Below are 13,119 nucleotides of genomic sequence, written 5' to 3'. Positions count from 1 at the left end.
GTGAGGGGCATTCTACAAGGCCTGGTTCCCTCAGCAGCAAGGAGGAAAAACAGCCGTGTTGCTGAGCCAAGGGCTGGGGCCACTAGCTTCCCAGGTGTGCTCTCTACAGATGTGGTCAACACATGACCAGGACATTCAATGGCATGTCTTGGAGTCTGCCTGTGAGGAAAACATGGTTTGCAGAGACCTTCTGCCCCACAGAAGAGTCAGACCCCACTCTATCCCAGGAGACCCCTCCACCACCACCCCTTCCTCCTGGCGTTGAATCTCCCCTGCCAGAAGAGGCGACTTTTGTGCTTTCAAGACCGCCGCGCAGAGGCTGGGACATCCCGAGCTGAACGTGGCCTCTTGGCCCAGGCCGGCAGCTCATTGGGTGCTGAACTCCCTCTGCTGTCCCAGGCAGGCAGCAGTGCTGATCCAGCCACAGGTGGGCCAGAACATGCCGCTAGGGGGGCTGCATTCAGCCTGGGGGTCCACAGGATGCACTGGCTGGATTTCAGTGGACCTCCGAGATGGAACACTCTTCCATGTTCACGAGCAGATCCCACACCTGTATCCAAGTCAGTGGGAAAACGCACAAGCTCATGAATGGAGCAGGTTCCTCTGCTACCCTCTCCCCACACCCACCGCATCTCATCCATCACCCAGGAAAGCCCACTGTGCCAAGGACCACGAAGCAAGGCGGCCTGTATTTTTCGCCGGGCACGCAAGGAAACCCCTTGGCCAAAACCCTCTTTGCACCAGCGGAGAGCAGCTCCCCATTGGCTCAACAATGAACCTGCCCAAACTTTGACCAGTTGGATTCGTGAACTGCTATAGAACAAGTTGGATTTTTGAACTGTTGTAGTACAAGGACAGCGATGCTGCCGCTTGAACTAAGGTTTCAGAAAAATCTCTGTCAGTTGTGCGTGGTTTAAACTGGGGTGTTTAAAACGCTTTAAACATCCATAACAGTTAACTGGCAAGCTTAATCAACTGAAGACTTAGAACAGAGAACCAGATGCTGCCAAGGCCCAAAAGAAAACAGGTCAAGAAATGTCAGTAAAATGGTGACTGCCACTGAAGGCAAAGTGGTCAGAGCAGGGAAGCCCTCCCAGAGCAGAACGGAATGACCGCTCCTTAGCTCAGGCTCTCCCTGACATGCAGAGGATTCTCTGATGTGGTTTAAGAGAAGCTCCACCCAGACACAAAACAGGTTGCAAGAGTTTTCCCCATAACAATTATCTGGCAACATCATAAGAGATTCCCTCCCTGCCCAGAATATTTTCCAATACTCAGAGCACATAAACAGCTTTGGCATATCAGCATCTAGACACAACATCTGCATTTTGCCTGTCCAAATAGCTCCCCCACACACACACACACAGTCACCAGGCCTTTTCCTCTCTCCAAAGGGCTCTTGGGACAAAGGCAGGTGCCGGAGCTCCAGGAATTTCTCTCTCCTCCACAGGCGTTCTCCACAATCATGGACCCAGATGGCGGAACTCCTCTGGGGATTATTAGGGATGTCATGCGACTTATTTTATTTTTCAACATATCCCACCCTCTCTCCCTGGCCTTCTTCTGCTGACAGAGGCCCGGCTGTTTTGCCTTCCCCCAGGGTGGCTTGCAGGACGCAGATCCCAACAGAAGTGTACTTCTGTTAGCAGAGGGATGGAGCCACTGGCAGGCTGAAATGCACGGGCAGCAGGGAAGGAAGAGCTTCCACCAAGGGGTAGACCCCCTGCCAGGGTCTGATGTCTCTCCCCAGCACACCCCATCGAGAGACTCGCTCTACGCCCTCAAAAGCATCTGTGTGAAAGGAATATTGTCTGTCTTTGGCACCCACTTGGGGTGGGGGGTGAGGTGGAAATCAGATGAGACGGTTGATCCACAGGACCAAGAGCTGCCTCTCGCTGAAACATCCAGTGTGTATTATCGGGGGGGGGGGTAGTCACTTGGCAAATCTCATGCACCTGCAGTAGCAACTGAGGATGGGAAACAAAGCAATGGTAAACAACCGTCACGAACGGATGTGGCCCTAGGTCTGTACAATGTGGATGAAAATGTGGATGAACATAACTTTGGCCAGCTGACCGGAAAACAGTGAAAAAGAACCGTGTGTGAAGACTGCCGGTCCTGCCGCTCCCTCACCCCCCACGTGAGACGAGCCAGGGAGGGCAGGCCTGATCCGTGGAAAATGGGATTGACTTTGGAATAGAACAGAGTCTGTTCTAACACGGTCCCCCGACAACCCTCCAATTTCACATAAGATGGGATCCCGACCTTCTCAGGGCACCCAGAGTTCCATGGCCAGGATCCACCCCACCCCCCGTGGCAGCCCCACCCATCTGGGCGCTCTCATTCTTCAAGTATACACCCAGGATGCCCCCCTCCTGCAGAAACCACCGGCGCTTCCCAGTGGCATTTGGCTCGCAGAAGGCTCTTTTCCCAGCAGCCACTTCCCCAACGCGTCCAGTTCTGCTCGACCGTCTCAGCTGAGCATCTCCTCGCCCAGGTGGCTCCTCCGGTGCGCGGCAAGATTGCCTTTCTGGGCAAAAGTTTTCCCACAGGTCAGGCACTGGAAAGGGGCCTCAGCCGCCTCCTTCTGGCCGAAATGCCTCCTGCCCTCCTCGCGCTGCAGCGGCCGCCCGCTCTGGTGGATCCTCTGGTGGCTGACCAGGCCACTCCGGCAGCTGAACCCTTCCCCGCACTCCTGGCAGGCAAAAGCCGCTCCGTTCCGGTGGGGCTTTTCTTGGTGCTTGACCCGGAGGGTCCTCTGCGCGAAGCCCTCCGCGCAGCCGCTTTCCGAGCGGGGCCTCTCCCTGCCGTGGGTCCGCGGGTGGGCGGGGGTCTCCTGCTTCTCCTCGGCAGCCCCGCCGCAGTCCCCTTTCTGGTGGGCCAGGAGAAGCTGCTGCTCCCGGAAGCTCTTCCCGCAGGCCACGCAGGGAAAGGGCTTCTCTGCGGCGTGCACCCGCTGGTGCGTGAGCAGGTTCTGCTTGAGGCTGAAGCGCTTCCCGCAGACACCGCAGCTGAAGGGCTTCTCGCCGGTGTGGATCCGCTGGTGGATGATCAGGTTGTGCTTGAGGCTGAAGCCCCGGCCGCACTCGGGGCAGAGGAAGGCCCGCTCGCCAGCGTGCTGCTGCTTCTGGTGCCGCAGGAGGCTCAGCGGCTGGCGGAAGCTCTCCCCGCACACCAGGCACTTGTGCTCCTCCTCCTCCACCTGGCTGTGGATGACCAAGGCGTTCTCGTCCCCTGAGCTCTCCTCCCAGGCAGGGAAGGGGAAGGGCCTTTCTGCCGGCGGGGAGCCCTGCTGGGCCAGGCCCCCTGGATCCTGGTCCCCCTCCATGGGGCTGCCACCTCCTGGAGAGAAAGCACAGCAGAAGCGTCCGTGAGCATCACGGATGCCAGCAGAGAGAGCAGCTGGCATCCTGACCGAGCACAATAAAAGAGCCAGGCCAGCCCCAAGCAGCCAGCTGGCTGCAGGGAAAGTTCAGCAAGCGGAGGCGGGCCAAAAGCCAGCCAGGAGTTGGGAGGCCGGGGGAGGGGCTGCTCCCTCCCGGGCCTCCCATCTGCGCCTCCCTCAGGTCTTGCATGCAGAATAAACCAGGGGTGGCAAAGTGCCTGTCGTCCCAACAGCAGGTCTTGGGGTGCGGCTGGGGGAGAAGCGGGACTGAAGAATCATCAAACCATAGAGTTGGAAGGGACCCCCAGGGTCATCTAATCCAACCTCCTGCACAATGCAGGACAATTCAAAACTACCTCCCCACCCACACACCCAGTGACCTCCTACTCCGTGCCCAGAAGATGGCCAAGGTGCCCTCCCTCTCATGGTCTGCCTACGGTCACAGAATCAGCATTGCTGACAGATGGCCATCTAGCCTCTGCTCAAAAACCTCCAGGGAAGGAGAGCTCACCACCTCCTGGGGAAGCCTGTTCCACTAAGGAACCGCTCTAAGGGTTAGAAAATCCTTCCTAATGTCTAGACGGAAACTCTTTTGATTTAATTTTTCACAGAGGGGCACAGCAGACACCCAAGGAAGGGTTTGCACCCAGGAACCCGTCATGTGCCGGGATTCTCATCCAGGGCTCTGCAGTGCACTGGGGGGGTTTTTTTTGCCAGCTGCGCCTTCAGGCTGGCTGCTGCCAATGGCATGGGGTTAGGGTGCACTCCTCTTTGCCCCCCCCCGAAGCCGGGCTCCCTTCCCACCATGGAGGGGGGGGTCTGCCTAGGAGCCTCCCCCCCCATTGCCCCCAGCAGGCATTCCCGCACAGGCGCCCAAGGCGGCGCGGGGCCGGCCGAGACACGCCGCCGCTTGGCTGCCCGCCCCAGATCCCGGAGCCGGTTTCGCCGCAGCCCCGCGGAGGGCGATGACATCAGCGGCATCGCGGCCTCCTCGGGCCGGGGAGGCGGGGACTACGCGCCCCACAATGCCGCGCGGCAGAAGCCCGGCCGGCTGCAGGGCCCGGGGACGCGGGGCATGGCGGGGCCCGTAGTCTTTCGTCGCCGCGGGGGGGGGGCGCCGCGGCAGCCTCTCCCGCGACGCCACCTCACGCTTCCCAGGCCGGCGCCCCGACCCTGCAAGGGACGCGGGGGGGGGGCGCAGCCGGTCGGGCTTGCAGGGGCCGGCGTGCCCCCCTACACACAAGCCCCCCCCCTGCACTGACCTGCTGCCCGCCCCTTCCCCGCACGGACCGGCCCCGGGAAGGGGCCCCGCGCGCCCCCGAAGGGCGAAGCGAGCCGCCCAAGGTCAGGCGGCCAGGCGGTGGCCGGAGCGGCGGCGGCGTGGGGCCCGCCCGGCGGGGTCTGCCGCAGCCAGGCTCCCAACGCCCCCCCCCCGGCCACGTGCGCCGCCCGGGCCCGGAGCGCAGCCCCGCCGCGGGGGGGTGGGGGTGGCGGCGGCCCCTTCAGCCCTCGTGGGCGGGGGGAGGCTCCGGCCGCCACTCCCTCGCCCGCCCGCCCGCCCGCTCGCTCACCCGCCGCCGCCGCCGCCGGCTGCTCCTCCCGGGCCGCGGCCGCCGCCGTCGAGGCGGGCGCCGTCCCCGCGCGGGGCTTGCTGCGCTGCATCGCTGCGCGGCTCCTGGGCGGCCGGGACGCCACACTTCCTGCCGCCGCTGCGCCGCTCCGCCTCCTCTGGCGCCTGGACGCCCGCCTCGCCGCGCCTCGCCCTGCGCGCCCGGCCGCCGCCGCCGCCGAGGAGCCCGGTGCGGGCCCGCAGGCCGGCGCGCCTGGCCCGCGAGGAGGGGCGGCCAGAAGCCAGGCGCGGGAGGGACGATTGGCCCCGAGGGACGATTGGGGGCAGGGGCGGGCGGGCGAGCGGGCGGGGGTCTTCCGGCGGCCTCTCGTGGCCCATGCGGGCCGGGCTGCGGTGGGGGTGGGGGTGGCGGTGGGGGGCGCGCCCTCCTCCCCGCCCAGGAGGCCAGTGGTGCGCGCCTTGCCTCGCGGGGTCGCCTGGGCTTGGCCACGCGTGCGATGCGCGTCTCCCCCGCCCGACTCGGCGCCCGTGCAGCGTGCGGAGGGCTCGGGGCGGGGGAGACGCGCGTCTTGCGAGGGGCCCCGCCCCCCGGGGGCGCCCCCTCCTTGCCGTGGTCTCCAGGCGGGCGGCGGCGGGGCTTCGGGGAGCCCCTGCGAGGGCTGCGCGCCCCCCGGGCCCTCTCTGCTCGGGGGCTGGGGAGGGGGCGCGCCCCCCACCCCTTGCTGCGGCAGCGTGGCTCTGGGTGGCTCAGCGGGGGGCCTGAAGAGGGAGACGGAGCCCTGGGGGGGGGGGGGGTGAATCGTCTTGCTGTCATTTACTCCTTTCAGTCTCGATCCCGCTCTCACTCCCCGGCCGAAAGGCTGGGCTCGGGGAGAGTCGGAAGGGACCCCCAGGGTCATCTAGTCCAACCCGCCTGCCCAGTGCAGGAAATCCACACCTCCCTCCCCCCTACACACACACCCAGTGACCCCCTACTCCATGCCCAGCAGATGGCCAGGGTGCCCTCCCCTCTCACGGGCAGATTTTAGAGCTCCATTAATCTGATGACAATTGCCTTTAGTTTATAATACCAGATGGACACCCATTGGGGGGGGATCATGATTCCGCACCCCCCCCCCCAGCCCCTGTGTTTCTTGGGCTTCAGCTAGCAAGAGGCGCTATCCAGGGTCTTGTGCATTAAGCTCTCTTAAACCAAGCAATGTACCATTTAAAGAAAGATTTTTAAAGAAGTTGTTTGAAATGAGGAATATATTCTAAGCAGTAAAATATTGCCAACTGATTAAGAAACTTAACTCGCGGGGGGGGGGGCTCGGAGGTTGCCAAAAAGCTCTCTTTAGTTCTAAATCAATACCTTTCGATGTAACTGCTTCGCCTCCATGACAGCAGCTTTAAATCACCTTGATTGGAATTGATTCTCCTGGAGCGCCAGAACTGGGGAGGTGGGGGAAGGTCAGCAGTGTCTGTGCACAGTCTCCCTCCCCCCATCAGCATGTCCTTGTCCTCAGGTGTCTCCCTTCAGAGAGGATCCCCCTCCTTTTCGTTTGCCACAGAGCCGCCCAATGCATCTTCCCTCTCTTGGCCCTGCAGAGCGAGGGGGGAGGCCTCGGGCTCTTTTTGCACCGCTGGGGGTCCCCCCAGAAGAGGAGGGTCTGCCCTCCTCACGCCAGCCTTGGGAGTGGCCCTCTGCAGGCAGGAGGGGCCGTGCCAGACGTTTTTGGCAGGTGGGGCTGCTGAAAACCTACAAGCAGGCTGCTCTGGACTCCTTGCCCCCTCCACATCCTAGGTGGGAAGTGCCCCCCATGAGGATATGTCCCCAGTGGCTTTTTTGCTTGGCTCCCCAGGGTGGGGGACATTGCTGGGCGCGCTCGTCTCACCCGCCTGCATGCCCCAGCCAGAGGTTACCATAGGGACGGGGCAGCAGTCGGGGCAGAGCACGGACAGGGACTGACCCTGCCTAGTCCCGGATGCCTACCGGCTGCCAGTCCGACATGCGAGTCTCACTCCCTGAGCGGTTCTGAGGTTCTGATCAGGGCGAGGCCTCTGCCCCTCTGCCCTGTTGCTGGACCTCCAGAGAAACTGGTTGGCCGCTGTGTGAGGCGGGGATGCTGGACTAGATGGACCCTCACTGGCCTGATCCAGCAGGACTCTTCTGAGGTTCTTAAGTCACGAACACTCAAGCTGTGATCTGATGTCGCTACGAAATGGAAGTTGTTGGTCTGGAAACCAAGACCCCCCCCTAAAGTTTTTGATTAAGCATCACAGGCCTCTATTGCAGGGCAACCACAAGAGATGTGGGGCGCCCAAGTCCTACACACTCATAATAGCCTTATTCACCGGGGGTGGGGGTGGGGAGAACACCATACCACTTCAAAGATGTGGCTCTCCCACCATGCACCTCCCTCTTTGTTCCAAGGCTATCCCCCACCCTACCCTCCTGCCCAGGGGAAGACCCCTCAGCCACCTATTCCACCCCTTCTGTCCCCTTCTCCCTATTGACAAAAGCATATTGTCAGTTACTGAGCAACGTTTGTCAGATTAATTTTTAGACAGTCTGTAGTTTGAAATCTTGGCAAAAGCAATATTGCCCCACAGGCAACCTTGCCTGCCTTTACCTAAAGCCAATGAGCCACCCAAGGCGGCCCCTTCCCAGTGTGTAAATGGAGATCCTCTCTTGCAAGACCCTGCTGCCCTTTCAGATCCCTGCCCCACAACTCTTTTTTCTTTTATAAACCCCCCCTTTTTTAATAAAGTTTTTTTGGTTTCAATTATGACAACCTATTTCTTTGGGATATTCCTCTGAATCTCTTCCCTACGCGCTATACAGCACATAGTTGGTTATAAGATATTTTCCAGAGTTTCTACCCGGTCAGTTCGTTGTTGCTCTAGTACTGCACTAGAAAGATACCATCACAGTGGGTCAGTCTAGATGTCCTTGGTAGACCCATGAGTGGCGGCCACTGGTTAGGGTGCTTTCCAGGGAACACTTGTCCTAAGAGAGTTTTCTAGCAAGGAAAGACACCGTTCCCCGCTTCCTTCCATTAGAATTGCTCTGTGTAATCTACCTGGAGGCCCTGCAAGAAAGGCGGATTATGAATAATGCAAACAAATAAGTGCCCCCTCTCTGGGGCCTCTTTCCCAGCCACCAAAGACAGAAGCGTGATACATGGATGTTTAATTCATCCAGTTTCTTCAAATGATAAATCGATTTCATTCTGTGGTCCAAGTCTCAAGATACAAACACCCCCATGTTTAAACGCACTTAAGGTAACACTTCACACATTACAGATTCCAGTCTTGTTTGGAAGTAAGAATTGATTGAAGCATAACATTGGAAAGCCAAAAGGACTTTTCCCATAGGGCTTTTAATTTAGCTTAATTATTATTTAGCGCACTTATAAGTGTGCTTTTCTCCCAGATGACTGGGACCCAAAGCAGGTGACGACAAAAACCATACAAAAAAACACAGGTCTTTAAAAGCACGCTTCCATGGTCTCCCGTGTAAAGCAGGCTGCTACCTGCGCAAGGCAGCGGTGCGCACCAGGGCACTGCTGAACATGGGCAGCAACTCTCTGTCGCACATCACACAAGTGCCATGCCTCATGGGAAAAGGGCTTTGCCCCCCTAGAGTCAAGCTCAAATCAGGCCTAAGTCTGTTTTAAGCGTGCTTAAGATCACAGTCCAAGGCATATGAGGAAAAACAAAACAAAAAACATACTTATGGTCCTCTTACAAGTCCTCAGAGCATCCCCCAGAGAATACCCTTTTGAAGAGAGTTCCCATTGGGGAGTCGAGTCTTCGTGCGAAGGAGATACTTTGCACCTGGCTTGGGATGGAAAACCATCGCAGAGAACCGCAGTCGGTCAACCCTCTGGTGGCTTTCATGGGGCTACGGCCCAATCCACTCCAAGCTGCGGGGCTCACACCGGATGTGCACACCTTCAAAGCCAGGAGACAGAATGGGCACGACAGGCCTCCCCACATAAATCTCAGGAGGGGGGGGGAGGCAGGTCCCTCTTCCTCCTCACCTGCGAATGGGTTACTAAAAGGCAAAAACTGGCAATCTTTGTCCCCATTTCCAACCAGCACCTCCCTACAGCCCTTCCGTCTTCACAGTCAGTGCCGGAACCTGGCGGGCGCATTTCTTGTGCACCTGCTGGTGCTTGGTGAGGTGGTGCTTCTGGACGAAGCTCTTCCCGCACTCGGTGCACGGATAGGGCTTCTCCCCCGTGTGGTAACGCTGGTGCCTCACCAGGTTGGGTTTCTGGCTGAAGCTCTTCCCGCACTCCCCGCACTGATAGGGCCTCTCGCCGGTGTGGATCCGCTGGTGGATGGTGAGAGCCGACCACGAGACAAAGGCCTTCCCGCACTCGTTGCAGATGTACTGCTTCTGCTCAGGGGCAGTCGGCTTGGGGACCTCCGGCTTCCAGAAGACGCCCTTCTTGGTTTGGGACAGCGCCTGCGGCCGAGTGCCCGGCTCCACAATCAGGACCGGCTGCCCATCCGCATCGTTCGGGTGGCTCAGGAGATCTGGCGGCTGGAAGATCCTCTGGCTGCTGGCAATCAGGGAGCCCATCATCACCTCCAGGCTCCCTGGCTGGCCAAGTGGAAGACACCCCTTCTCGTCCACCAGTCCTGTAGCCAGGAGTTTGGCTCCCACGTGGCCAGCCCGCTGGTGCACTGTGAGCGCCCCCTTGGTGGGGAAGCTCTGCCCGCAGGCGTGGCACTGGAATCCCTTCTCCGCCGCGTGGGTGCGCTGGTGCTTCACCAGGTGTTGCTTCTGAGCGAAGCCTTTCCCGCACTCGGAACACGAGTGCGGCCTCTCGCCACTGTGGTAGCGGAGGTGGCGCAGGAGGTTGGGCTTCTGGGTGAAGCTCTTGCCGCACTCGGTGCAGGGGAAGGGCTTCTCTCCGGTGTGGATGCGCTGGTGGATGCTGAGGGAGGACCACCAGGTGAAGCCCTTGCCGCACTCGCTGCAGATGAACTTCTTCACCCCCCGCCGCCGGCCCTTGGGCCTGGCCATCCAGCTGAGCCCCGCCCGGGCCTCCTCCCGCTGCCGCGCCACCGTCTCCTTGTAGGCCTTCTTCAGCTCCTGGAAGACCAGCTGGCGGTGATGGGCGTGGGCCCGCTGGTGCAAACGCAGGACTGCCTTGTTGCTGAAGCTGCGCTGGCACTCGGGGCAGGCGTGGGGGCCGGGCCGGGCCCGGGTGTGAGTCCGCTGGTGCTTGGCCAGGTGCTGCTTCTGTCGGAAGCTCCTCTCGCACCTGGGACACTTGAAGGGCCGCTCCCCGGTGTGGTTGCGCTGGTGGCACAGCAGGTTGGGCCTCTGGCTGAAGCGCCGCCCGCAGGCCTGGCACTGGAAGGGTTTCTCGCCCGTGTGGATGCGCTTGTGGATGTTCAAGGAGGACCTCCAGGCGAAGCGCTTCCCGCATTCCTTGCAGGAGAAGTCACCCTCCGCCGCGCACGACCTGCGGCTCATCTGGCCCTCCCCCACCCGGAAGACTACCACCTTGTCATACAGCCCGTCTCCCACCACATTCCCTCCCGACTTCTTGACGTCTCCTTGGCCAAAGTCTTCTCCTTCCTGTAGCCACACCCCTGTCGGCGCCGGCTGGGTCTCCAGTGCTTTGCGGATCCGCAAAAAACTCCTCCTCTTCCTCCCGACTTGCTGGCAGACGGCGCCTTGTCCAGAAGGCTTTTCGGGGGGTCGCTCTGCTGCATCTCCTTCCAGAGGATGTTCCTTCTTGATTTTGGCCATGGGTGGGACGTCTGTAAGATCAAAGCAAAAGCATTTTCAAAGGGAGCAAAAGGATCCATTAACAGATTCTGACCTGGGAACCGGTGAACCAAGCAGGGCCACCGCCAGAGCCGGACCGGACCAGGCACCTGACCAGCAAGCCCCACCACAGGGAGCGGCATGAGAGAGCGGCGGCAGCATGGCATAATGGTTACAGTGCTAGACAAAGACTACTAAACCTTTGCTCCGCTGAGGAAGGGCGGAGTATAAATATAAATAAATAAATAAATAATACCTAATAATCTAGCTCTTCTACTGCCGACCTCTGAAACGGCTCAGGAGGAGGAGGAGGGGTCCCCACCAGAGAAATCCTGAATCTGCTCCGGTGTCATGATGCCGGTACCCCTGGCAAAATGGTTTTTATGGCTTACACAGAAACCAGCTTCTCTAAATATTGTTGCTAAAGTTGCAATTGTACTACGATTAATGTCAAGGTTGTACAGGCAGAAAAAACAGCATTCTGATGCTGTTTTATGCCGTCTTGTGTTTTGACTCTGAACTCGCTTTGGCTCAAGCGTTTCCTTGTCCTAAACTCAAGGTCTGGCACTTCATATGACATCTATGTTACTTTATTCAAAGGCCAGTACTCTGGACCACCATGGCTAATAACAGGCCTATGAATTTATCTATTCCTCATAAAAGGAATCACAGAGTTAGATCTACACGGTGATCTGCAACAATTGCAACAGGCTAATGAACCAAATTCCTCCTGTTGAGACAATATATTTTAAAAGGCTGGCCCTGGCCCAGGGACTTCTGACATCTGAACTGTGGCTTAGGGCTCCAGCAGTTCTCCTTGCGTCGCTGGGTTTGGCCAGAAGATGGCAGTGAAAGGATCCTGGATGCCTCCAATGGGGGAGGGCGCGGAAACTGATCTCCAGAGACCAAATGCCTGGCCCTGCCTTGTGCACAAAGATGGGTGCATCGAAAATAAAAGTTTAAAGCCTTCTGGAAAGCGGGGACTCCTAGGAGCTAGAGAGCCAGCTGGCCTTTCTTGCCCGTCCAGCCACATCACGGGGATCCCCACGCACCTGAGCCCATGTCCAGGGGGGCCTCCTCTGCTCCCACCTCTCTCAGGTTCCAGAGGCTGATCTCTTCCGTCGGTTCCATGTCTCGTGATGCTGGATCACCTGGCAAATGCAGACACAGGTGTCAATGTGGAGAATCCTTCACCTTCTCCCCCTCTTTTTAAGGCAAGAAAGAAACATAACATAAAAAAGGCCATGCCGGATCAGACCAAGGCCCATTAAGTCCAGCAGTCTGTTCACACAGTGGCCAACCAGGTGCCTCTAGGAAGCCCACAAACAAGACGGCTGCAGCAGCATTTATCCTGCCTGTGTTCCACAACACCTAATAGAATAGGCATGCTGCTCTGATCCTGGAAAGAATAGGTATGCATCATGACTAGTATCCATTTTGACTAGTAGCCATGGAGAGCCCTCTCCTCCCTAAGAACATGAGAAAAGCCCTGCTGGATCAGACCCAGGCCCATCAAGTCCAGCAGTCTGTTCACACAGCGGCCAGCCAGGGGCCTCTAGGAAGCCCACAAGCAAGACGACTGCAGCAGCACCATCCCGCCTGTGTTCCACAGCACCCAACACAATAGGCCTGCTCCTCTGATCCTGGACAGAATAAGTATGCATGATGACTAGTAACAATTTTGACTAGTAGCCATGAATACCCCTCTTCTCCATGAACATGTCCACTCCCCTCTTAAAGCCTTCCAAGTTGGCAGCCATCACCACATCCTGGGGCAGGGAGTTCCACAATTTATCTACTGTGGGAAGAAATACTTCCTTTTCTCTGTTTTGAATCTCTCACTCTCCAGCTTCAGCAGATGACCTTGCAGTCTAGTATTATGAGAGAGGGAGAAAAGCTTCTCCCTGTCCACTGCCTCCACACCATGCATAATTTTACAGACCTCTGTCATATCTCCCCTTAACCGCCTTCTTTCCAAGCTAAACGGAGGGGAGGGGAGCAGCCAACCCAGAACGTGCACCAGTGGAAAGTAGGTTTGAAAACCAAGCTGCATTTGCCTTCTTCCCAGCAGGCAAGCGATCGGAAATGAAAAAGCCTGAGCTCTATGAATAAACACTGGAATGCAAAGCTATCAAGACAGCCATAGACTCCCACTAGAAGGACAGGTATGAAGTGGATAGCCTGCATTTGCAGTGTGTGTGGGGGTGTTGACAGGCAGTGTGGTATAGCGGGTAGAGGAGACTAGGATCCTGGACAACCCAGGTTCGAATCCCCACTTCTCCCATGGAAACTTGCAGGGTACCCTTGGGCCTGGAGGAGGGACGAACCATGCTCCAGACACTTTGAATCCTAACTGCAGAGTAAAGCGGGATATAAACAAACAGATGCAAA

At 58.5% G+C, this 13,119-nt stretch overlaps 2 protein-coding genes across 2 annotated transcripts; both read right to left on the bottom strand.

The window, feature by feature from the left end:
• Nucleotides 1-2,473: 2,473 nt before the first annotated feature.
• Nucleotides 2,474-6,945, bottom strand: LOC130484281 (myeloid zinc finger 1-like). Its single transcript, XM_056857185.1, has 5 exons — nucleotides 6,928-6,945; nucleotides 4,957-5,734; nucleotides 4,648-4,893; nucleotides 4,232-4,558; nucleotides 2,474-3,342 (listed from the first exon to the last, which is right to left on the bottom strand). The coding sequence occupies exons 1-5, from the start codon at nucleotides 6,943-6,945 to the stop codon at nucleotides 2,474-2,476; spliced, it is 2,238 nt and encodes a 745-aa protein (XP_056713163.1).
• Nucleotides 6,946-9,045: 2,100 nt separating this feature from the next.
• On the bottom strand, nucleotides 9,046-11,859 carry ZNF775 (zinc finger protein 775). Its single transcript, XM_056857184.1, has 2 exons — nucleotides 11,781-11,859; nucleotides 9,046-10,721 (listed from the first exon to the last, which is right to left on the bottom strand). The coding sequence occupies exons 1-2, from the start codon at nucleotides 11,857-11,859 to the stop codon at nucleotides 9,046-9,048; spliced, it is 1,755 nt and encodes a 584-aa protein (XP_056713162.1).
• Nucleotides 11,860-13,119: the final 1,260 nt, after the last annotated feature.

Source organism: Euleptes europaea, chromosome 11, assembly GCF_029931775.1.
Source record: "Euleptes europaea isolate rEulEur1 chromosome 11, rEulEur1.hap1, whole genome shotgun sequence".
NCBI lineage: Eukaryota > Metazoa > Chordata > Lepidosauria > Squamata > Sphaerodactylidae > Euleptes > Euleptes europaea.
This window is presented reverse-complemented; position numbering and strand designations above follow the sequence as displayed.

Coding starts and splice junctions, on each gene's coding strand:
- LOC130484281 (XM_056857185.1), bottom strand. Junction 4,559..4,647: donor GGGGAAGGGGCGGGCAGCAG/GTCAGTGCAGGG, acceptor CGTCCCTTGCAG/GGTCGGGGCGCCGGCCTGGG. Junction 3,343..4,231: donor TGCGGGAATGCCTGCTGGGG/GCAATGGGGGGG, acceptor CTTTCTCTCCAG/GAGGTGGCAGCCCCATGGAG.
- ZNF775 (XM_056857184.1), bottom strand. CDS start 11,859: ATGGAACCGACGGAAGAGATCAGCCTCTGGAACCTGAGAGAGGTGGGA. Junction 10,722..11,780: donor CCCCCTGGACATGGGCTCAG/GTGCGTGGGGAT, acceptor TTGATCTTACAG/ACGTCCCACCCATGGCCAAA.